The sequence below is a fragment of the Photinus pyralis genome, unplaced genomic scaffold (genome assembly GCF_008802855.1).
Source record: "Photinus pyralis isolate 1611_PpyrPB1 unplaced genomic scaffold, Ppyr1.3 Ppyr1.4_LG7, whole genome shotgun sequence".
Lineage (NCBI taxonomy): Eukaryota > Metazoa > Arthropoda > Insecta > Coleoptera > Lampyridae > Photinus > Photinus pyralis.
This window is the reverse complement of record NW_022170738.1, coordinates 32140337-32167252: the sequence shown is the minus strand read 5'-3', so window position 1 is coordinate 32167252 and position 26916 is coordinate 32140337. Positions and strand designations below refer to the sequence as shown.

The window sequence follows — 26916 nt, the reverse complement described above, 5'->3', positions numbered from 1 at the left end:
TGCCACAATTTCTACAAGTGAATGCATAGGTATATCATTTCTCAAAGCATAATTTCCTTGCAACGACAATGACATTTTGCAAGGGAAAACAGGTACTTAGGTATACGAAATGAAATTAGCGACCCACGCCGGAAATATCGATAATAATTTATTTCTTATTGGATAGTATCATAAATAACAATAACTAATTAAAATGAACATATATAGTATATACAAGATAAGGTACTGTGCTTGATTTCATTTCACCTTCGCAGCGCGATCTTCTACGAATGGGTCATCAGAATATTTGCAACACTCATATTCGAAATCTTTAATATTTTATAATCGCACTTTATAAAAATGCAAGATCTATATTTAAAAACAAAAATTGAATAACAGCCGAAATTGTGTCTAATATTATATGTAGGTTACATATCCTTTAATTTTCCATTTTTGGTGTTATTGTTTACGGTTACTGCTTCTTGCGTTTGCTTCTTCTTCGTGTAAGTTTTCTTGTAGAATGCTCCAAACAGGTATAAGAAGAACAGCGCTTGCGTGCCAAGGAGGAATACTATAAATTGGGGGTAGTTGCACTGACGGAATATCATTTGGAAGTTATGAATGAAAATTATGCAGAATTGAGCCTAAAACAATTATGTTATTTTATCCAATTGCCTTACATTGATTATGATAATTACCAGTTGCAATCGTGTTAAATGTTTTTTCCACCATAAGTATTTTTGGTACTGTGGTCCTAGTGATGCGAGAAGGTAATAGCTGTACATCGCAATATGAATGAAGGAATTTATGAATCCCAACAATGTTCCATGGCCCCCTAGAGAAAAATCAATAAGTATTAGGGGCGGAAAATGAGAGAAGTCTGTCTTACCAGGTAGGAATCGTGCCCCTATCCAAGCGCATACTGGCATCATGGAGTGGTGGTAGAGATGCAAGAAGGATACTTGGTTCGACTTTTTTCTTAAAACAAAGAAGACGGTGTCCAACAATTCCGTAATTTTGCAAATGTAGTACCACCACACTGCTTTTGCCATCTGTAACGAATGGGGCTGAATTTTCAATCGCAACAATTACCGTAGACTTACTCTCATTGCCTGAGGTTTTGATGAATAATCCACAGGTTGACAGGTGAAGCTATACCCGTTGAACCATCCTCCTTGCAGGCCCTATTTCGGTTAACAGACTAATGTCAAAAACGATTGTTGACGCAAGTGTAAATGACAATGAAATAATTATAAAAAATGCAAATGACAAAGACGTCTTTGTACCTCATAAACCAGAAATACGCTCATGACGACTTGAATCGCATTGTAGACCAAAATGGCGTTCCGTAAATCGTACGGCTTCCTATCTTTCATGTACCTCGGGCCGGCAGATATGCAAAAATACAGGTAGGTGACTAGTATTGTAATCAGTGGACCAGGCGATCCTACCAGTAGCCATTCAGATGTTCGAGGATCTGAAACAGATACAACATGTTAATGAATCTAGAAAAAATAATTCATTGTCACCGTCCTTGTAATTAGAATCGATTAGACCTTGTGATATCTTCCTGAGAATCGCGTTCTTGTACGTCGTGAAAATCATTTTAGGATACGCATATACGCAGTGGATTTTCAGGGTCCATATCGCACGAATCATTGCTAATTGCTCAATTAGATAAAATTACCCTTGTTAATGAATTTAAAAGTATGAGATTGATCACACGCAGAAACCTTCGGAAGACATCACCACATAATTAATAATGTTGTGTAAGAGAGATTACAACGTTGTTGAAATAATGCGAAAAGTAAAGGTGTACCTACTTTTATATATTCAAATGGTACATGCTTCGAAATATATACCTACTGACATAAGGCACTGAATCTCCAGTTTGCATTGTGATTTTAGGTGAACGGAGAATGAATCAGTTGATTGCAAGAGAACCTTTGCACCACATCTGACAGGTACCATTTAATATTTGGTATTTTTAATGAGGTCTTCTTAAGTGTTAATGTAAGTAATTTCCAATGGCCCAATTTTATGTTACTAAACAAACACAATTTACGTGGGAAGTTATTTCGAAATAGAGGTTTCCTAATTCGAAATTGAGTATTTCTGCATGTTAACAATTTTAAGTGTAGTCAAACGAGAACATAATTTTTGGTCAAATTAATCATTTTAAATGATACTTTATATAACGAAGGTAACATTTAGGCGCCGACTGCGGGATGTGTTCTAATCCCAGGAAGATCCTTGAAGATCGTAAGCTACCATAATTAACTATTATGTTAAAGGGAAGAGAATAGGTGAACCAATACGGAAATTGCATAATTTAAAAGTGAACAAACTTTGACAATCGTACACGCATTACCTTGCCATTTATTTAAAAAAATGGTATAATAAATCTAAACCTGATATGAAAATTCTGTGCTCATCGGTCATAGGCCTTTATGAATAATGCTAAACTAAATGTAAGCAGAAAACGTACGTTTACGATCTTTTAATAATGAATGGTAATTGTAAAAAGCAGAAAGAAATAGTATGGTGGGAAAAACGACTATTAGAAGTTATTTTCCAAATCGATTATTAACGATAAACAGTAGTCCTCTTATACAGAGTGTAAACAAATTATAAATAGGGCAGATCAAACCTATTTTTTTTATTTGCAAAATGTTTTGTTTGGGAGTTAAACTCTATTTTTTTTCTGAATTTTGGGAGTGTTATGTGATCAATGGAGTGACGTTCTGGCAATAGAGTTTTCGAAATATTTCCTGAATTAGTTCATTATTCTCAGTCAGACGCCAGACGTCGCGTCGTCCCAAATTGCTCTCTTCGCACGGTTAGGGCTTTATAATGATTCAACCAGACTAACCGAGTCGTTAAATTTTTCTGTGGTAATTTCAATCAATCCGATTGAATTATCATTTTTAAGAATTAAAAGAAATGTGCTATTGTTAGCGTTTTGTCCGTTTGTCCCGACCCACTTCTGCCGTGTTGAATTATTTTTAGGGGAATGGCCCTAGAGTCCTGAAAGTTTTTGTAATTCGTGACCTATACCTTGAAGATGTACCAGACGGCCAGCATACTTATTCCGGTTCGCGCGTAGTTTAAATTACACAAATGTCAAATGTTTCGGACAGAAGTATCAAGTCAACGAGGAAAGCTAGAACTAGTACATTTTAAGATCACTCCTAAACCAGTCGATGAGCCTCAAAAGAGTTGCCGGAACATTTAGGAGAGGGAATAGCATAGTTAAGTAATGATAAATTCCATAAGGGGTAACAAAAGCAGTTTTATCTCAATCAGGTCCGTCTATACTAACTTGGTGGAATCCACTGGGAAGATCTGCGGTTGTCATAAACAGTGTCTATCCGATGTTCTCACATGCGAAGTTGGCTCTCCCTCTAGAGCGAAAACCGTTTAGTGCATCTTCAGTAACACAGTGCAGTTGGCATAGTCCCTTCGTCAGGTTATAGCAGTGGTTCTTGACAGATATCCGTACTATTAATCTAGGACGTAGACGTTTCAAAATTTAATAAAAGGGGAGGGGGTATGAATTATTTCCTAAGTAGCGGTTTTTGCAAGTAAAAATTAACTTTTACATGACACAACCAATTAGTTTCAGATTTTGTATGCGCATGCCTTTAGTGGTGGTGAATCTCATCGAAATGAATTGGTTTGTACAGACTCCTTTTCGAGATCAGGGGGTAATCAGGGTGGGTGCGTGCCTGCGAGGTGGTGCATAAATTAATTTTACCTTTCATGGTATTATAATTAAAGGTCTCAACAAAAGGAAATGTTTTCTACCAACTACCGCCCTTTTTCCTGGTCCCTTATCAAAACTTTCATTGCAAATACTGAGTATCAGAGAAGGGTACCCTCAAAGGGCGGTATGGTCGTCTATAGGAGACACATCTGCTGGCGATTTAAAAACGTAATTGTGAATATCTCGCAACTGTTGGAGGAAGGTATCTACAAAGGGAAACTGGAGAATTTCTCTAAGGACGTGGTTCTTCTTGCATTACATAGCCTAGATTTTGAATGCATGGCAGGCAATCTGTACATGTTTATGTGTAAAGAGCTCCCTCCCCAATTAATAATCTACCGAGAAAGTAAACAACTATTTACTAAGGTACTTCGGTTCAAAAAAATGCGCTTCATCGGCACAAGAGTTGTACACAATTTATAGGTACTTGTTCTCTATGTTTATTGAAATTTATTCGAATTTGTATTTGATATTTGTAGATTGTTAGAAACTTTGTAATGTATGTCTACTCCCAGAGAATTCATGAAAATCCTTTCAAAAAATTCCATGGGGCTACTGAATACGTGTTTTGACTGTTGAAAACTTTTTAAGCGAATTCGAAGAGAGCTTTAACCATTTGTAATAAAAATCCTAAGAATCCCCAAGTTTTATTTAGAATTCCCAAGTTATTTTCCAGATACTTTAGGTTCCCAAATGTATTTTAGAAACATCTGAACGAAAACTACGGAACCGGACCGAGAATTTTCTCTGCTGAGTTGCCAATAAAAATTGTCAAAATCCTTAAATTCGTGAAAAAAATGAGAATTTTTTAGGGTTTCTCGATGTTTTTCAAAGCTTTTTAAAGAATTTCTAAGTTCAAGGATTTCTAAAAAGATTTCTGAGCGCTCTCAAAATTCTTATAATAAAATTTAAAAATTACCTAAAAAAATAGAAATTGCAAAAATCACTAAGTACACCCTATGCATATCAAAAATTTATTAAAATTACTGGTGTCTTCCCGAGACTTTCTAGAGATTTTTTAATCATTATGGAAAGAACCAGGTAGTTTCTTTTTAAATTGTAAGACAACTTCCGCAGATTTGCACTTCCTTAACCTACGAACTGTAATAAATATCGTATGAATTCCTTTTTACCAGTGTCCGAGATTTTATAAAAAATTTTTTGAACTCCTCAGGAATTCTAAAAGCGCCTCAGGATTCTAGGAATAAATTTTAGAAAAATCCATCCAGAAAATTGGCAGAAATTTAATAACATAAACAAAAGCATTGAATCCCAAGCATTTTCTAAGACATTATAACAATTGTCCGACATATTTGACATTTACCGAAATGTTATAAACTAAGAAATTCGAAGTGCTTGCTGAGGCTAAGAATTTCTAACCTTTTAGGTAAGCTTTTTTCCCCGAAAACTAAGTAGTTATTTCTATAAACAAATCAAGACAACAAAAATTGTAAGAAATGTTGAATGCCGAGATTATTCTTTTTGTTCTCTGCTCATGAAGTGCTGTATTTTTAAATGTATAAATACAGCCTAGCCTAGGTAAAATCATTGCCTCGTATAGAAACACAAACGCAGAATGATTTAGATTTATGCGGTGGAGGGGACCAAATAAATATTTTTTCCAAATTGAGGGTCCAAAATGTTCGACAAAACTCCCAAAATCTGCGTTGTTTCTTTATGGGAATATCATTTTCGCCCAGAAAATTTATCCAAACTACCTACTCCGAGATGGTGCTCCCCAAAGCGAAAAATATTTGGTATTTGGATTTTTCTATGGATTGTGTCTTGCGGTGGAATAGTTTTGAACCTTTCGTTGTCATATCAAGAATTGTAGGTTGCAACTTTTTTTTAAATTTTTGAAAACTAAGGTTCAGGTAATTCAAGTACCTAATTGTGCGAAAATGGCCCGTAAAAATAGGACGCTACCTCCCGTACTATGAGGTGAAACCCCTTCTATGCGTTAGTTACGGAAAAAAATTAAAGAAAAAACGCAAAAAACATTTCAACATTTTCTGTCTTAGTTATTTTTTGGGCGTTACCAAAACCGAATTCGTTTCTTTTTGCGGCGTACCGTCAAAAAATTGGGCGATAAGGAGGATTAAATTAAACATTTCTCTCCAAAAATAAGTTGCAGGTCCAAAACGTCCAAATTTTGCATTTCTTTTTATTTCCTTGCACAGCATTCACAGCAAATACGAAAATAGAATTAGCAGATTTGTGTCGATTTTTTGGCATATCCTTTTTGATTTTGCAAATGATTTCCCCAAAACAACGATAGAATGTAGCGAAACCCTAATCGGGGATGTGCCAAAATTCCAATTTCAACGAAATTTGGTATCCCAGTACCTACCTTTGAACGTGCAAATACCCAAACCCAAATTTTTGAAAAATTTAAAAAATGATTTTCAACTGAAATATTTGGCACCACAACAACGTGGTCGATAGATTTCTAGATATTCTGATGCACAAAATACACGCCATAAGAATAATACTTTTTGGCGAAATGAGGTGAGGATGTTGACAGTTTTGTGCCTAAGTACCTCGCTAAGTACGTAAAAAGTGCACACTCACAAAAACATGAAATTCTGTCCATTTTTGGAGTGCGACCAAGAATTGCAGTTGATATTTTTTGAATGATTTTTTTGGATCTGTTATTTTTATGTTGAAAACCCCCAAAGGCACCAAATATCGTCTCGGTCAGATTTTTTTTCGTCCCATTGCTTAGGGATGCATCATCCTGGGGTACGAATTTTGAAAATATATTTACATAAACAGAGGAGGCACAAAACCTAGGCAAAGCCCTAAGTTGATTCCTTCGACTTGTCGTGGTTCCTAAGAAAATATTAAAGAAGAAGTTCATTTTTTAGTCACATTCTTTATGGTAGCTGTATTAATTTCTAGTTTTTATGTAGTGAATATTAATTTAATTTCGGTTTTTTATCTTAAACACGTTAATTCTTGAGATACAGGGTTAACATTAAGCATGTCAAAAAATTCAAGGGGTAAAGAAGACCCATGCGAACGTATTGTACAAAGAATCCAATGGTACATTGAAAATTCATAACCAAAAACCACCAAGATTGGCGTTTCTGCTTTAAGTAATTTACTTTTCATCAGCAACCATACCACGTAGACGGACGGAACTAATGACCTTTACCTAGGGTTTCCGGTCTGTTTCAATTTTGAAAAAAAGGATCATATCACAAGATGGTGTACACCTAAACAAGGGTGCGAGAAAATAATATTCCGATCTCTACCAAATCGGGGATGCTTAGGAGCGGCATTCCGGGATGCCGGGGGTTCAGTGGGGGCGAAAACTGAACAGTGCCGAAAAATTTATCCGACATCGTTACTCGGGGGGGGTTTGTGCGGTCGCCAAGTTCATATCTGCCATTGAAATTGCACGGTAATGTTTAGGGGTAGTACTACGGGGTGTAGTGGAGTGAAAAATTAACCGTGCTGAGAAATTGCTTTAAAATCGTTACTCAGGGGTTTTCGCGGTCGCAGACATTCCTCCGAGATGCCCAGCGGTGGCGATACGGGGAAGGTCAATTGAGAAAATTTTTTTTTACACAAAAACTCCCGAGTACCTATCGATTTCCGAGTAGTTTCTCGGCAGTTAATTTTTCACTCCACTGCACCCTTGTAGTGCCACCCCTGAGCGTATCCGGGCATTATTTATAGGGGTCTCTAGAAACAGCAAATATTTGAAAAAATCAACAACTTTCTAACTGCGGTAACCATCTCAAAAAACTAGTACGAAATGAAGTTCACAATCAGTGCAACTAATTAAGTTCGTAAAAAAAATCCACTGTATGTGATAATGCTTTTTTTGATTCGGCACACTTAACCGTTTAGACTTTAGACCAACCAAGTATTCGATTCAATTAAAAATAAGAATAATGACATTCCTTATACCATTTTAGGTGGGAGAAATGCATAATTCATCTCGACATTGAAATTACTAAATCAGAAAAATAAAGAGATGCCAAATATTTTCTTTCAACGCAAATTTCTTTGATATCGCCGAGCATGTCTGGAAGTTGAGTACAACCACGAAGATCAACCAGGCTACATACGAAAAGAAACTTTTAAAGAATCGTTATGTGAATTATTTATAATGCCAATCGGCTAATAAAAGCAATTTATTTATTGCAATACCTCTTTTTTCCCTATCCAAACATTACAAACTACAATTTATAATAGTTGCATTATACTGGGAAATTTTAAAATACTGGACATAATTAGTAGGTTAAGATTTAATAGCAACATAATTAAATGAAAATTATTTCACGCATAATAGAGAAATAATTATTAGTTTGAAAGTGCACATAATAATGTAATTAGAAAAATGCTTCCATTGTCTTACGTAATTAAACCAGAGGCAAATCTTTCGGTCTATTTTATAGCCGGTTGAAAGTCTGCACTCTCCCGATTGCAAATCAAGGGCGAAAAAAATCTTCATTGATACATAATTTCTCTGGGTTTGCGAGGACGTAGGAAAAGTTGCAAAACAAAAGAGTAGGTACGTCGAACAAAGGTAGCGAAATGGTGCATTCTAAAAAGTAGGTAAGTGCGTCTGGTTATTCTCAAAATCTGGGTCTATTAATTTGTACATCTTGCGTTTTCATAATTTCGTTAAAATATCAATACCATTCTTGAGCTGCACAAGGTCGTTCAGTGAGTGATTACCAATAGTGTGTATACCATGCATTCGAGATGATTGCATACACACAATAAAACTTTTTACAATTTGCTCATAACTCATTATTACGTTTTCGGAAAGAAAGTTCAATTTTACAGCACCACTGTCAATTATCTTTAATAATGCTGTAAGAAAAAATCAAACTAGGTAATAAAACTCACCACTCTTTGTTTCCATAAAGTGCCTATAACCATCTAAAATGTAATCCAAACCAGACATGCTGCTGCGATCCTATAAAAAATGCACTTTTAAAATTCGCGAAGCTTTTCAGTGAAAGAAAGTTGCAAATTTCCGGATAAACATAAATGTGAAAGAAAAAGAAAAGAAATTATAACCGTGCCTATGATTTTTTTAAAGTGAAATATCACTGAATACTTTTGAGATGCAATAATGCAACCTACTATAAACAGGTTTGTAAACTAGCACATTGCAATTGCAATTGATTTAGGTAAATAAACTGCATAAAAGGAGACTGGCGTGTGGAAGTAACTCACCTTTAATGAAGCTTAACAAAAATTTGTATACAAATTTAAGCCGCACAAAGTTAAAAATTCTCCCAAACTACCATGCGTTACCGAATAACAAAGGCAAAGATCTAACGTTCACTGAAAAACCTGCGTCTGAACGATAGGCAAGACCGCTAGTATTGAAAGCTGAAAGAAAACTGCCGGAGAACTTGACAATTAACAGATAACTCGCGGTCGAAGACAATTTAACATAATGTTATTGTTTCACTCTCTATTATAGCGTTCCTCTTTGCACTAGCGAAAGTATTATACAAAGTAAAACGGGTACCATTATTCACTTTTAACTGATTGAAAGAAAACAAACAATTTGTCGAAATTAGTATTAAAAAAGTTTCCCGCGCGTAATTTCCCCACACTAATTATACCGCACGCATATACCTCCAAATGTCGGTTCTGGTGGAGAGCACCTACGGATATTGCAAACTGCAGTAATCGTTTTGCAATATGTAAACCACTATCCCCAGCCCAACTACGTTCGGACTTAATGATCTGTGCGAAATGCATACGGATCTTTTGTAGGTATTATAATTAAAATCTTGCTGGACAAGGTTCGTTCGATTTTTCAGTGAATGAACTTAAAAGGATCCTAACGATCTGGTCCGTTGTTCCAAATGACGAACGACTGTGATTATTGCTCACAGATTCACAATGAGCTTTGTTACTACCGCTGACATTTGTGAAAAATATCTGAAAAACAGAATTTATTATATAAGATACCTCCAGTATTCACTGAGGAGGTGAATGTTATAATTAATATGTAAATTGCTTACTTTCATTAGTACTCAAGTATTTGAGTTAATTAGAAAAATTCTTCAAAGGTAATTTAATTGCAATGCCAAAATGCATGCATGGAAAGCGTATTTTAAATTTAAAAAGCAAGTCGAATGCTGATACATCTCAGAATGTATGAAGGCTATAGCGCTCATCCAATGTACACCGTAAAATCCGTATAAATAAGAGAGCACGGCTAACAAGGCGGAAATGGTACAAAAACCTTGCCAAAGGGGATCAGCATCTATTTAACCTAAAAGACGCTACTCTAACATCCACGTTCAGGGGCTGGAGATAATCGGGCGAGATTCGAATAATCTCGTGCGGGACAACCATTCCCTTGAGTGGTGGCAGTAGGCAGACTGCCTTCCTAAGCTCCGCGAGGGTGCAATTTGGTTCCCGTGGGAATCTGATGACTTGGAGGTGATAAGGCGCCGCTTGGAAGCGCAGAATTCCTGGACATTCGTAACTACCCGAAGCCAGACTGTGGTTGATCTCAGTGTGGCATTATCCAGAATCTTTCACTACATAACGAACTGGCAATCCACTCCAGAAGCGACTATGCCAGATCATAGAATAATTTCATTTGAAATTAACTGCAAAGGAGCCGTCCAAAAGAGCTATCATAACTTCAAGATAGCGGATATCTTCCTTTACAAACATATCCTTGGAAAAAATCTTAGAGGGTGCCGTAGGGGACGCCTCCCAAGCCCTACTGACTTACAGGGCGAAGTAGGTCTCTCCAACTCCAATGTGGAGTTTTCGCACGTATTCTAAGAACTATTAAGACACACTATAACCATCCTTGGTGGTGCAGGGCGCTCGAAAAGTAGAAAACTCAGTTGGACAAACAGTTTAGTAAGACAAAGAAGAGCAAAGTTACTGTTGACTGGGAGGCTTACAAAGTAACTCTAAGAAGGATGGCAGGAGGCGTCAGAGAGAGGCATGGCAGAGCTTTTCCAGCTCTATACAATTCACCTCCTCTGCATTCCTAGCAAAGGATGCATATTACAACTCGGCTAGCCTCAGAAGAGAGGATGGTTCCTATATGGACAACCTCTCGGAGACAGCTGAGATACTGAGAGACGCTCATTTTAACGGAGCCATAACTCAACTGGCCAGAGGAAACCCCCTTCACTCCCACGGAGAATGATTGGGCGGTTGCAAATCAGATGGCGGATAACCAGGGTAACCTGGGTGGTGAAATAGTTCTCCTGCAATGGGGACTGGGCGGTTTTGTTATCTAGAAGTGAGAATGCTGTATTCCTTTCAGATATATAATAAGAGGGAGATTCATCTCCGAACCTGGCAAAGACATGTCGTGCAATTAGTACGATCTCTTTTCGCCGTAAGGCACATGAAAAATTGTGCGATAAGGGACATAAGGGATACGGCACTAACACGGTTTCCGCTGCACCCTAATCAAAAGGCATACTTCCCAGGAAGATCAACAGAAAAGCGCCGTCGCCGCGCAATGAGGGGACCATCCTCGAAGGCTGCCCCGTACCGTGATTAGACCCTTGTTGTGTTATGGAGCAATTGTCTGGTGGCCTAGAACCAAAATCGATTATCATGAGCACTTCTTAATCATGTGCAACGATTAGAGTGCCTTGCTTGCACGGGTGCGATACGAACAACTCCCACAGCCGTCGTAGAAGCCTTTCTGGATCTGCTTCCACTAGATGTCTACGTGAGAGAGCGGATCATACTGCCATCCTTGCGTCTTAAAACTAAGGAGTTGTTGAATAGTAGAGGTACTGCGGTGGGTTACTCTCGTATTCTGTACGAGGCGATTCGATTGCCTATCTTAGAAGGACTATCGGACTCTCCCCTCAATTCATATTAGGGAAAAACTACCACATCTTTTTTGATTCGGAAGTGGCATCCCAACCAGTTCGTGCGTGAAGATCGACGGCGAACGATTGAGGAACTCGAAAAGTTGTCTGGAGGGAGATGTGGCTTGGTTCAGCGAAACATGCCTTACCACAAAAGAACTCGATCGAAATCGATCCAGAATGTTCCTGAAGATGTGTCTTGGTGCAATCAAGCCAGTGGAAGACGCCATCCTCGCACCGCATCAAACAATCTCCCCAATGTGAAGAGAATGCTAATTTTTTTCGATGCAAGGGAGATTGTGCATTACAGGGTAGATTTAACAAAATTTGGTGGTTCTGTTGGTTTTTGGGTCAATGGTTTCCGGATACGGTGCTGACCGAAAAGGTTAGTAGCGTCTGACGGGAGATAATCTAGAATTAATGGGTTATACGTGACCGTTTCTAATGAGTTTTCTCCAAACGTCATAGAAATGTGACATTGTGTAGCTCAATAAACGTATACATTCTTTATACATTAATTTGCAGAAGTAAATTTTCCTATCGTAATTGTCTTCGTCCAATTTTATTAATACACACTAACTAACCCGGTGATACATTAGGAAGTTTTCGGACCGTTGGAATTGATGACATGGGATTTTCAAAAAAATTGATCGGGCACATATCCAACATTCTCGACTGTGTAACTTTTATTACACGCTGATCACGCGTCCTGAAACTTACGTAGAAAAATATTATGGGGATGCGGAGCAATTCTACGCGCGCATCGGTTTTCAATACGAAAAGAACATTTTACTTTTGTGACGTAAGGTGTATCCCACTTATAAACCATTTTCTAGGTTTCAACTAAAGGATTTTAACGCACAACAAAAGCAAATACCTAGTAAAAAGAAACTAACAAAATGATTTCTGGCAGTGGCAGGACATAACTAAATTTGGACAATTTATTGTTCTGGCGTCATTTTTGAGGCTACTTGATATAACTGTAGGACGTATGTATTTGAAAGAAATAAAAAATAATCAAAACGTGAAATGTGTCAAATTAAATTTGTGAGTTTTTTTAAAATTTCAAAACTTTCGAATAATGTCTCTCTCTCTTATTCGATGAGACCTGTATTGATAATTTTAAAGTGGAGTTAGCTGGGGGTGCCGGTGTAAATGCTAAAACTAAGGTACCTAAACCTTCCATTAAATTTCCCATCTGCTCAAAAAGGAAGTGCATTTGCAATGTTTGTTTTTTTGTCTACAATCGGTGGTTCTTCGTTTTGAAATAATAGCTCTGAATGAAGTGAGTATATAATGTTTCATCATCACTACTAGTATAATAACAAACTGGCAATATTATAAAATTAACATTTAGACTAAATAATTAAGTACCTACCTACAGTTAATTCGAACTGTACCTTTTTGTTTGGAAAACATTGGGCCAATAACGAAAGGAAACGAATGCCTTTGTCGTTCACGTTAGAATTTGGGTTACATGCGTGTTTACTTAAACTAATTGATGTAAAGCTCAAAGCTTACTTTACATTATTCATAGGGTAAGCAATTTCCAGTCGATCTAGCATGAACTGGTTGATCGTAATCAATTTGTAGACATCTGCACTGTACACTAGAATGAGCCGAAATGTTATTTGCGAATACGACGTCGAAACTGGGGTTAATACATTTCGAATGTCATCATTAAATCCGGAAAAATGTAAACCATTAATTTTTGCTTCAATGTGACACGTTTCACACGCCAAATTATGTAAAGACTTCGATTTCAACAATTAGATGTTGCTTTATTGCCAATAATAATAATAATACTAAAAAATTTACAATAACACTTCGAAAGTTATGTAAGCTTAATTACCCACACTTATATGGTTTGTTTTCGTTAGGTATTTAAGCAAAATATGCGCACTTTCTCGATTTTTATCGCGCCCAAGAAATGCCCTCTTGGGCGAAAACGCTATTATTGTAATTCATGCGTGATTAATTACACGCTATAAAGTGCAACGTGTAATTGAGGTTGAATTTTATTATTTATTTCGAAGGCGTGGATCTGATTTTGACGATTTTAAAATTGTCGGCACTATAAGATAAGCCAAGCATGGGGGTGATTCCAATTAAGATAGGGGACTTTTATTGTAAACGCAGATTATTCCGCTTTCGACACGAAAAAATTTGACAATAGGTCAAGGATCGGTACCGGGGTATGAATAGACAAATCGCTATGTACGCAGTATAAATTTTCTTGAAATTGAGTAACTATCTGTAAGCAAGCAAATTTCACTTTCAATAAGAGATTATTAACCGTTAGGAAATATGCCCCAGCTTAATGCCAAACCTTGTGACAGACTTAAAAAGAGATTTTTCGAGAAATGTATGAAAGTGTTACTGTCATCAAATATTATTTAATCGTACAAGGTCAAGGCATTTTAATGTGAAAGTTAAATGAGCAAGTGGACATTATAGAATCGTAATTTAATTAGTGTACATTCGTTCCTAAATCTTTAATAATTACTGTAATGAGCCCTATTACCGGTAATTAAATAGGTAACAAACGGCACAATTTTAGTTTTGGCATAATAATGAAACATAGGTACATAGAATGATCATCTTCCATCAGTAAAAATTCGATGTAACATTATACTAACAAATGAGCAAACAAGGTATTACATTACTCGCGTTCCAAATTGCATAATTTTTCGGAGCACCGAAACTACGCATCATATATTACTGTACTTAATCGAAACTGGAGCTTGGGGGCCTCCTCCTTTATTGTAAGTAAATTTGGTGCAAGAAATATTCTTACAAGGAAATACCAGCAACCTCAAATAAATCAAATCACTAGGATATAGGAAATTTTTTTTATTAAACATTTATTTAAAAATGTAAAAAATAAATTATTCAAATCCTCGGAATAATAAGCCTTCATCGATGCCGGATTTAGGCTCGATCACTTCAGTGCAAGTCATAAACCAAGCATTCTATTCTTATTTGAAGATGACCACATATAGTCAGTAAGAGAAGCTCACTCTATAGAAAGGTGACATCGAATAAAACCGAAATTAAAAAAATCGAGCAAATGATGAACCGTAAGCATTTATATTCTTTCAGCTAGGTGCTGCTCAAAAACAAAAACCACGTCCCCTAAAAATTATTTTCCCAACAGGACACGAAGCATTAACAATATTGAAAAACCCTGTGAAAAACAAATCATGTATTTCATGAGATCAAGGCGGTCAGAAGTCCGTAAATTACAATGACCGTATCAACGGAGGAGAAAAAAACGTAACAATCAATTAATGCAAAGCCGACGTAATATTGTTCAACAACGCCCAAAACACTAAATAAACCTTTTAATTTGGAAATAAACAATTTCGCTTAATTATTCGTTCATTCAATCCGATATTTACCGTTTTTTGTAATTTTGTAACAGACATACAATATCCCTCTATATCGGACAGACCCACCCGTGACGGAGGATTATGTTGATACTTGATACTTTGGCATATGCCTAGCGTAGCCGCCTTTCCCAGATTTTAGTCAACTCCAGTGGGGATGTGTCCCTGGTAGGAACTAACAGGGGTGCATCTCCATGACTGTTGTTGCCATTGCGCTGGACCGCGACATATTCCAAACAGTGTGGTGGATTTTGAGGATTTAGGAGATTGGAGGGGGGGGGGGAGGGGCACTGGGCGCCACTGGAATATCTGTATTAGAGGGAACTCTGCTTCCTAGTGCTCTCACGGGCGTTACATGACCGCATGTAAAAAATATTGGGTGATAGAGGGGATCAAGACAAGCACTTTTTCCAAATAAACAGAGGGTCCAACGCCTTTGAATAGGGTATGCCCTATTGGATTTTGAAAAATATCGACTTATTTTATTTGTTATTTGCGACATTTTCAATTAACTACATGCGAAATTAGATCACTCACTAGTAGGCGGGAGGCACTTTGTAACCCGAAGGCCCAATCTGAGCCCAAATGAGTATAACTTTTGTTTAAAAAGTGATTTTAAAAACTGTTCGACAATTTTGTTCCTCATCCCTCACCAAGTATGTACTCGACAAATTTCGTGGAATTCTTTCCATTTTCATTGTCCGACCAAGAATTGTAGTGGAACTTTTTTGTCGAATTTTCAAAAAGTAATTCCAGATTCGTCATTTTCATGTTCAAAAACCCCCAGATACCAAATTTCGTCGAAATCAGAATTTTTTTCGCACCCTCAAGCAGGGGTGCGCCCTTTCGTGGTAGGAATTTTGAAAAAAACCTTTCGCCATACAAACGACATATGTAAAGAAATAGATACAAGGGAATATGGAAGGATCCTCAGTATTACCATCGCTCTTTAAACGATCATTTAATAATAATAATAATAATAATAATAATAAAGTTTATTTGAGCTTTAAAAATAAAACAAAACAAAAATATAACAACAAAAAAGAAAAAGTAGCTCAAAAAAGGAATGAATTCGGCAATGCCGTTTTTCAATTCACCCTTTAAAAACCAAAAAGAGAAAAAAATCGCCTCACAAAACTAAAAATTATTGCTTAGATATAGTTCTTTAGTCGATTTTGCGAACTGTATATAATTCTTGTTAAGTTTATCCAATCTACAATTTAACAGGGACGGTGCCATATAAGCGAAACAGCCTTGAAATTTTTTAGTATTGTGCCTTGGTATTGTGAAGGAATTAACCCTTAAATTTAAGTTATGCACGACAGACCTTCTAATTAGCAGTTGACATAAATACAGTGGTACTTTGCATTGTAACAATTTATATAAAAATAACGTGTATAGATATCTGACCCGACAATTAATTTTCAACTCGTTCAGTTTCTGGTAATAGGGCGTAACATGCTCTCTAAACGGTACATTACAAATAAATCTTATGCACGAATTTTGAATTTTTTGCAATTTAGCTTGATCACTCTTTGTAAGAAAAAAATAGTACACCATACAGCAATAGTCAATATGAGGATAAATTATGGATTTAACTATCTTGTTTTTAACGGCTTCACTGAGCAGAAACTTCAAGTGATTTACTTTAACGTTGTAACTTCGATCCATATATGCTATAAGAAAGTGTAATATTGCTGAGAAGAGCAACAATCAAAGATAATTAAATAATGTAAAACGCATCCCGAACTATTTATGGCATATGGTGAACACTACATAGGTATTGTTGTGTAAACTACGCCATGCGGACGTTTTGTTTGGTTTCAGCACCTACAGTAACCTTGGGTCACTCTGTATGCTTAATTCAAAGTAATTTTAAAGCGCTTTAGATTAAATGGAAATTTGGTCATACTATTTCACCTCGAGGTAGATTTTATTTTGTATCGGAATTATTTATGTTCTTAATTTTATTTAAATAATCGCTTTAATTTGTTTACTTCACTGTAAAGTTTGATTTACGTGTTAAAGATTAACTTTTTGTTACTGTAAAAGTTATCTCCGGTCGTTTGCGATATGAGTCCTTATCGCTGCGTATGCTAATTAGTTCGAAGAATTTTATTAGGCAACGTGGAACCGAAATGAGAAAGGGAAATTGTTTTAAATAGAAGTGGAAGACGTTAATCGTGACTTTTTGTTTGGTGGGCGTTATTTGTTGCAAAACAGTCAGTTTTGCCGGTATCGAAATTTTTTGTGAGATGGTCAGTTGTGTCAGTTATAAAGTTTTGTAGAAGGAAGTCTAGTCGACTGTGTGTGTTACGTTACACGGAGACAAATGAATTTTATATGCCAAATTAAGCGGAAGCGTGTTTTTTACGTTTACGAAGATGATTCCCAATACCTGTTAAAAAGAGTGTTTACACCATCAAAGGGCCGATACTATAATTGTAATTACAACGAAGTCCGGGTCCTCAAGTTTTAAGTGAAGGAAGGGAAGTTTCGAAGCAATATCACTTCACGATTTCTTTGTGCGCCATTTATTGTAAATCGCAGTTACAACAAGAGATAAGATGGGTTAAGTGGAAGAGCAGAAGTAGGAGCTTGGGCAACTACTATCTGAACTTCGCCCTTTTAGTTACTATTGCTCTCGCAATGTACTCACTTGTTTTGTATACTGAATTGATAATATGGGTGCAATATGTAACCAAATAAAGGTATTGTTATTATTATTATTATTATATTGGATTATTGACACATTAAAGTATTTAAGATTCAGTCAAAGGTTATTAATTTCATGTTACAGAATGCATTGGACTCTGTGCTTAAAGTCAAAATATTTTTAAGGGAGAACATTACGTTTTCCATTAAAATATAAAGTCATGTTGGATATTATTGCTTGGATCAAACACCATCGCGATCGTTGTATGAGATACGCCATTATTATAATTTGCTGTTTTATTTACTTATAGTTATAATTTTGTTATAAACTGAGCTGAGCACGTTCTTTGTTTTGTGTTATAATTGTAAGTTGGGTGGCAGGGAAGACCAGTTCTGCAGGGGTTTGCTTACCTGCACAACTGATTGCTGACCCTTTCTGCTAGTGTTATTGTTATTTATTTTACGTAAAATATGTAATTTCATTGTGTACCTACACTGCAGAATAAATCTATTATTATTATTATTAAGATTTCTTTAATTAATTGTTCTATCGATCGTTTCTTGCGTAGTATGTGTTATACTGGCCCTGATTGCCTGTTTTTCTTTCAGCTTATGTGATTGTTTTGTGTCGAATAAATTTGTTGATCTGTAAATCGTTGGTTTTGTGATTAATCGAATCCAAATTACGACCCAGATAAGAGTTCTCAAGTTAAGGTTTTTTCATTTCGAACCCAGAATTACATCAGGTGTTCATCGAAAATTTGTCAATTAATTCTTTGGAATTTTAGAGGCGGGAAAGTCTGCTGAATTTCTCAAACTAATAACATTTACGTCAATATCGAGATTTTCGTCGTGGTGGAGGCTGGACGTAGCTTAGAAAAATTATAATTATTTCTTTTAAAGGTTTTGTCGATAGGTACCTGTGTTTAATTGAAGTAGCTTGACCGGTGTTTTGTGGGTGGTTTAGCGAGGGTTCGACCATTGCACATAGCAATATACAGCCAAAATGGTGTGCTTGCCCGGCATATTTTTAACGTGGATAGGTATGCCTTTCCTTTTGTGTGAGCAAGATAGGAAGGTAGCCTATTCATTGAAAAGCTCAGATTGAGAGCTTTTCATTCCGATAACGGGAGAAGAATAATCAATAGTATTTTACATTATTAGCCAGGTAAGTGAGTTTTTACTGGCGATAGAAGTTGACTGGCGAGCCGTTAGGCGAGCCTGTCATCTCCTAGAGCCAGTAAAAACTATTACCTGGCGTATAATGTACAATATTTTATTTGTTACTCATTTGTAAACAATAGTAAACGTAAATAATTAGTTCTTAAATTGATCTTGAAGAAATGTCTAAAATATCATGTTATCCATGTAACAGAGACTTTGCATTATATTAATTCTGGTCAATGAAATTACTAGATTACTAACTTGTAAAATTTTTACAGGTCTGCTGTCAGTTTTACAAGTCAGTAGCGTTTAAACATGACGTTTACCCGTTTGCGTTTTGTCTTGTTAATCAACGTTTACAACTGAGTAACAAATAAATATATTTACAGCCAAAAATGTATATTTGTGCGGAATATTTTTAACCTGGATTTGTATGACGGATAACTTTTTTTACACATAATACTAGATATACTTCCTGAGCTTATATGGATTTTGCAAAATCCAGTTGCAAAATTCCAAAGCAAAAGAGACTTGGTGAAGTTTTCTGAGCCTTATCTCGTATAAAGGTTTATGGACTAATTCCTTTTTCGGGAAAGAACTGCGACTGGAATGACATACCTGGAAATATTGGTATAATGGTTGTTCTCTCAAGGTATGCAATTCGCAGGCTTTCATTTTTCAACAAAACACCAGACATTTTTTACTGTTTTTTGCTTCAAAATGTGTGACAGGTGGTCGCTCTAGGCTTAAAATGATTTGTTTTGAATTTTCAAATTTGCCAGCATAGGAAATGTTATACGTATACCGCTCCTTAGTCAAAAAGCACAGAACTAAAACGCAATAGAATGAAGCGCTTTAATATAAGAAACGAGTGTGCGACTAGATAAGACTCGAAACACCACAGCGGTTGTCTGTTTTAAAGGCGGTTCTTACAGAAATTATAGTACAATTTTTACCAGTCCCATAGAGATTAAAATTTATTTTATGCAATTGGGGCTTTCAACCCCTGTAAATGTAACTAAACCGAATCTATTCGCAATATTGATAACCTTAAACAAAGTCGCTTCCAGCACGGAATCGAAAAGCAAGGGAGACCTTGAGCCAAGAGTGTTGAACTTTCCTGCAATAACAAAGAATAAGAAAAATGTTTACTTTCCTCTCAGCCCCCGATACTATCCGTATATAATCGAATATTGTTCACATTCGTCTCCCATACGGAGTGTGAATACATTAACATTTACGCACAAGATGACCCCAAAACTTCTCTTAATAATAATCTTTTCTGATTGATACGTTGACTAAGACAAATTCGTCCACTTAAGACCGCTCGAGGTTAAATGTGCAAAAAGAAATTAGGCACAATGACAAATACGTGTATATAGGTATAATTACAACGTATTACATAACTTAAAATGTACATCGAGAATTCCGACTCCAAAACTCCGGCAAACGCAACATTTACACTAAACACCGTTTTATTATTGTACGTTATAAGCTTAATTAGTATTTCGCCACGCAATTGAGAAAGTTGAATTAAACCCGTTTATTTAATTCCATAATTTTTTGTTTCTACTACTGCGAAAGAATCCTTCGCGAAGTATGTGCCCATCGAGAATTGAAGTTAATATGAAATAATTAATGCAAGCTTTAATTATATGGGAACAATACTTAGCGTTTACAATAGAATTCCGGTACAATTATTAAACAAAATAGTGAAACAAGTGCGTTGCTAACTGCAGTACTGCAAATATTTTAGTTTAATGGTTCACGCTCTGATAGTCGACAATAATTCGTGTAACTAAAGTTTGTAATATTTCTTGAATGGCTATAATGTCAAAATCGTATTTGGAATGTTTGTGAGAAAAATATGCAATCGGATTAAAAAATACCGGAGAAGAAGATTAATGGTGCGTTACAGGTGCCCACTTTTACGAAATTTGAGAACTAGATTTACAATTGTTTACAGGTTGCCTTACCCTGCAGTCTCCTTTATAGATATTTAGTATAAATTCAAAATCAAAATTGTTATTCTTCCACAGTCACAGTTTGAAAAAAGACCTAGAGTTATTTGGATGCCCAAGACATGAATTTGATGCATTTTTGGCGACCTTAAAATCATTCCAAATTATATTTCTTTATAGCATATCATATATGGATCGAAGTTACAAGGTTAAAATAAATGGTCGTTTAAAGAGCGATGGTATAATCCTGAGGATCCTTCGATATTCCGTTGTATCGATTTCTTTACATATGTAGTTTGTATTGCGAAATGGTTGACAAAACAACGTTTTATCGGTTTTATCTTACGTAAGTAAGGAGTAAATTTTGTAAATTCTGGATTACGACTTACAACACGAAATTTCGACCTGTAACACAAAATTTCAGCTTGCAACATGAAATCTTGACGTACAACAAAAAATTTCGACTTTCAACATGAAATTTCAACTTGCAACACGAAATTTCGACTTTCAATACGAAATTTCGACTTGCAACCCGAAATTTCGACTTTCAAGATGAAATTTCGACTTTCAACAAGAAATTTCGACTTGCAACACGAAATTCGCCAAAAAAAAGTAACAACAAAGTATGTGGCTCATCTGCTCAAGGAGCAGCTCAACATCTCGGCTGATGAATTCGCATCAGTGAACGTCTACCAGGTGATTTCCTAGCACCAACGAAGGACAGCCTCGACGCCCCGTCGGATCTTTTGTGTCGTTTCCATTGCGTCGCAAAGAATACCTTCATCCTGTAAGGCATACACATACCGACATGCCTGTGACGACACTGTTCCCAAGTTAGTTATTATAGACGGTTCCATACCCCGTACTTGCTAGGAGCTTTGAATATAAAATTATATTCAAAGCTAGGAGTAAGAAAACTGTCAACATTCAGATAATCGACAAAAGTGAACTTTACTTGTCAGGATTGACCAATGACCGGGCATATACGCTACAGCCCGAATCAACGATTAACTATGATGATGGCAGAGGTAATTTTAATGCCCTTAAATAATAAAATCTTAATCAATTACATACCTCTCAGTAGCTAACCATCTTGGATAAGTTTGGTCAAAACCTGCAAATGCTTTTTTGGGGGTGCAATTCCTGTGTCACTCAGTGTATCACCAATAAAACCCATATGACAAACCCCGTTGTCAACAACTACAAAACCAATAAGAAACAAAGCACAACAATATGACCAACAACACTACCTACAGTTTTTATTTTTGTAGTCTTCTTCCAGGAGAAATTTGCTTTTTTTGTCGTAAAGCTTGTTATTCCTCTATTGCAACTGAAATCGGTAGGAGACACAAACAATGAGAACAGTGGTAACTTATATTCGAACTCACCACTCACCAATTCCAAATTTCATTGTAGTCCAGCTTCAGGCTATATATAATATTTTTTTACAAAAAAAATTAGTTACCGATTTAAACCGGGTTTTTTCGTGCTGGTGAAATGATTAGAAATTGGGGAAAAATAATGAAAACAGCTGAATTTTTCCGCGGGTGAAATCAGGGGGGTTGAAAGGGGTGGAAACTGATATTTTGCAATTTGTGGCAAAACTATTAATTTTAGGCGAAAATGTTCAATATAAGAGTATAGAGAATAAAAAAATGAACAACTTTTGTATTTACACTATTTACATATAACCTCCAATTTTTCTAGAAAAACCGGGAAAACCTTTTTTTTCGATTTTTATTCTTATTTTTACGAAAAAAGGTCGTAGGGGTTTGAAATTTGGAGTAAAGATAGCTTGTTTTATGATAAAAAAAAGGCACCAATTTTGTTGCGCCCGTAAAGTGTAACCGTTTCCGAGATTTCACGATTTCTGAAAACACCACCTCTTTTTCAAGGGGATTAAAAATCTATTTTTTTTCGTACAAAGGTGCGCGGAGTAGCAAAATTTTCCAAAAGACTTATATTTTAATAAACAAAAATAGAAAAAATATTCCTATCGCAAAAATTCGAGAAAATCACCAAAAACTGGAAAAACAGTTTTAAGATATACACGGTTTTTGACATGATAATTCAACGTGTTGGATGTTAATAAAGATTTTTTCGTAATCTGTCTTCTTGCTTCTTTTTAATGCTTGCTTAAATATTCTCTTTTGTTATCTTATGCTCAACAGTTTTAGTTAAAACATCTTTATTATTTCTTTTTTCTGCATTTTTACCGCAATAAAAGCAATTCGAAATAAAATCGAATTATCTTGCTTTCTGATTCCTGAAAAATTTGTTTTTCCGCAAACGTAAAAATGACGACTTTATTAACGTTAGTTCTTAATGTTGAAGTTTGATTTCACAGACTTCTCTTTTTTCTCCGGACGTGAGCGTACAAAAAAGTACTTATCTACTGTCAAAAACCGTATATCTTAAAACTGATCCCCCAGTTTTTGCCGCTTTTCTTAAAATTTTTCTATTGGAATATTTTTTATTTATGATTATTAAAATGTAAGTCCTTACAAAAATTTTGATACCCCGCGCACCTCTGTACGATGAAAAAAAATAGATTGTTCATCCCCTTAAAAAAGAGGTGTTTTTTTTCAGAAATCGTGAGATCTGGGAAACGGTTCAACTTTACGAACCCAAAAAATTATTTCCTTTTTTATCATAAAACAAGCTATTTTTCCTCCAAATTTCAAACCTCTACGACTTTTTTCCGCAAAATAAGAATAAACAACGAAAAAAAACCAGTTTTTTCGGTTTTTTTTAGGAAAATTGGAGGTTATGTGAAAATAGTGCAGATACAAAAGTTGCTCATTTTTTTAATCTATATATCTTTTACATTGAACATTTTCGTCTAAAATTAATAGTTTTGCCACAATTTGCACCACTTTCCTACCCTTTCAACCCTCGGGATTTCACCTGCGGAAAAATTCTGCTGTTTTAATTATTTTTTCCCAATTTCTAATCATTTCACCTGCCTGAGAACCCGATTTCGCCATGCCTATTTCCTTATTTGGGATTGATATCAAAAAATACTTGTCTTGATAGTGTTGATAGGGAAGAAATTTGAAGGAAAGCTATGTTAGGGGCGACAGCTAGGCATGGGCAACCCACGGTCTGATGCGGCCCGCCGATAAGTTTTGTCCGGCCCGCTAACATAATTCATAGTTAATTCGAATTAATTACCTAAATTGGGATCCATCTTGTGAACTCTAAATATACCTTCTTCATGAAATTTATTCCCAATTCCAATTTATCCCAATTTAGATTTAGAAACAACAATAAATTTCATGGGGAAGGTATATTTATTAAATTTGGAAGAAGTCGAATTAATTAATTAATATGATTGTTACTAGTGCAACATTTGTAGTGGACGCGATTCGAAGCTACAAACATGTTTGAAGGCCTCTTTGAAAATGCGTTTCTTGTAAAATTCTGTCCTTTCCTGAATTTTCGTCGCAATATATACCGGATGGAGCAGTCAAACATGTTTTTGGGATTAAAACCACACACGGCAACATTTTTTAGCAATATATTTCGACAAATCTTAGGAGCAGAAATGAAAATTTGGTTGCAAGCTGAATGTGGAGGATGTCTGGTAAAATTTGTTTTTTTTTTCATAAATTAATTTTACAAAAGTAATAAATTGGTCAAGATTCTTATTAAGATTTTTAGTTAGGTATCTACTTGGGTATCTATAGCATTATATTTAACTACATAATTTATGTTATGTGTTTTATGTTTGTGACCAAAAAGAAATAAATAATTAGTGATTACTTGAAATATACGTTCCATTTGAATTTTCCACTGCGCCCATCTATTACAGGAAAAAGCTTGGAAGCCGACCTCTCTCTTTACATACCTCTTTTATTGCAGACATCTTGAGAACCGAAGCTCGCATTACGTTTAATGGATGCCGCGCGGCATCTTGGTTAGTGTCGGGTTGTTAGCGGAGGTCCGCATCCTGTCGGGACTTGTTCTTGCATTTGAATATTCTAACACTAGAACATGCACGAGTCAGCCCTGCGACGATACATAATCAAAAGTGAACAAGCGGTAACATTACATTTGATATGTACCGACTATCCTCAGTTTGAATTTGATGCAATTCGGTTCATAAATGGCCGAAATAAAAATTATTCTCGTGTGAGATCGAAACTAAGGAATTAAGGAAGACGAAAGTATCAGTTCGATTCTGATCTAACCTCGTATCAAATAGCTAGCCTATTTATGACATAGTGTGTGTTACCAACAATACCTTTGCATGTAATATCTAATTAAAAACTGTTTCAGTTTAACACAAAATATATGTTACGGTAATATAACTTCGTGATCCTAATCATATTAATATATATACTTGACTAAATACTTTCACAGGTTTCCTTCGAGTACTTGCTGTCAATAAAAATAATTAAACAATAGTCACAGTACTCACAGTGTTTACCGCCCTGCGGAAAAATTATTTGGTTGATAAGGGGATGAACTAAATGTGTGTTGTGTTGATTTTCATAGCCAATTAAAATAAAAGCGTGCATTTTATTGTCATGGTTTATTGTCTCTAAGTACTATTAACCGAAGAAAACCGTTTGAATAAGTACCCTGTAGTGATGCTAATACAGTGTATTATTGTACAAAGATAGCGTTTTGAAATTTTATGTGTTGATTAAAATTCGGTGTAGAAACTTAAAAAATTCTGTCTCCATTAAATATTATTTTAAAAAATGTCAAGTGCAAGGACTCGGCAAACAGTTCAAAGGTTTTCGGGGGTATGTTTCAAAGGTTAGCGTTTAAGACTTTTAAGAAATGTTAATTATTGATATACATATACATATAGGTCTCCTGTAATTGAGTCGGGACGTAATTAGCACCGTTAAGTACAAAAAAATAATGAACAATGAAATATTTGACAAGCAGTGCTTTATAATGGTGAATAGTATTCAAAGCTACATCCCCTCACTATCCGTGTTTCTTCTTTTTTTTCAGCAAGCATAACAGATAAAAGAATGGAACTTTCGATTTTACCCAGGTTTCTCATTTGTAAAAATGTTTCCAAAATTCTGGGATGAACAATTGTGATCTCTAGGGTATCTGGATATTTTTGGACTAAAAAACGACGACTTCAAAGTTAGTTTCTAAGAATACGAAAAACCTCGAACTACACTTTTTGCTCGGTCCGCATAAATGCTCAGAATTTGAATAAATTTGGCGATTACGTTCTTTATATATTTAAGAGAAAAATTCGACTCCTTAAAAAACGCGATGTATATTGTTGTGTAAAAAATAGACGTTATTTCGAAAACAATGACGAGAATCTGAATCTGTAGGATATAAGCACAAAGTTGCTTCATTTTACATGAATTCGTGTCTCAGTGTTATTTTCCTTTTAGAATTAGAATTGGGCATTGTTTTTTTGTTTACATTTTATCGTTTTTTTTTAATTGATTCAAATTAGATTAAGATGAGAATGAGAATTCTCACCGCACATAATACGTTTCTCACTAATACAGCTCTACAAGTTAATCAACTTTCAATTTCTACAAAAACCCACCGATCGATGTCCTCATACGATCTACATTTAAATGTTTGATAATTATTGACGCATCGCCTGATGATGGCAGTCACAGTCCGAAATCGGTAGTCAAAATAGTAAATAAAACAATTGTACCTGTTCGGGTCGGATAGCACCCAATAAGGTTAAATTGACGAATGCTCGGAATGTTTGCTCGAAATGACCTCCATTAACTCCCATACAATCATACGATCTTGATTCATACTCAGATCTTCCATTTCTCAAGACATCAGGAGGCTTCGGCGATCATTCTTTGTTGTGTTACAAATTTTTATTCTTCTCATCCACTTACATGTGCACCAAATTTTCTCTTTTTAAATAAAAGCAATACGTATGGCAAATTGTTAATTTTGGAGATTACTTTTTTTTTGTTTTTCCATAGAAAACAATAACATTTTAAAATTAACGTTCCAGACCATCTGTATCTAATAGAAAATTTTATTCTTATAAAATTTATTTCTCCTTATTTTGTCCCTAAGAGCAATAGATAACGAGATAATTGAAGTGAAATGCGAAGAATTTTCCCATTTTGTATTCATTTTTTGTTTATAACAATATGTTCCGGCAGTTTCCGGCCAGGGGGACTATGATTTTCGGATTCAGTGGA

The 26916-nt window shown here is 35.6% G+C and overlaps 1 protein-coding gene across 1 annotated transcript; it reads right to left on the bottom strand.

Moving 5' to 3' along the window:
- Positions 1–300: 300 nt before the first annotated feature.
- LOC116177156 (elongation of very long chain fatty acids protein-like) lies at positions 301–9419 on the bottom strand. Its single transcript, XM_031496038.1, has 7 exons — positions 8945–9419; positions 8612–8681; positions 1266–1456; positions 1083–1163; positions 869–1031; positions 678–814; positions 301–623 (listed from the first exon to the last, which is right to left on the bottom strand). The coding sequence occupies exons 2-7, from the start codon at positions 8667–8669 to the stop codon at positions 408–410; spliced, it is 846 nt and encodes a 281-aa protein (XP_031351898.1). The 5' UTR covers positions 8670–8681; positions 8945–9419; the 3' UTR covers positions 301–407.
- Positions 9420–26916: the final 17497 nt, after the last annotated feature.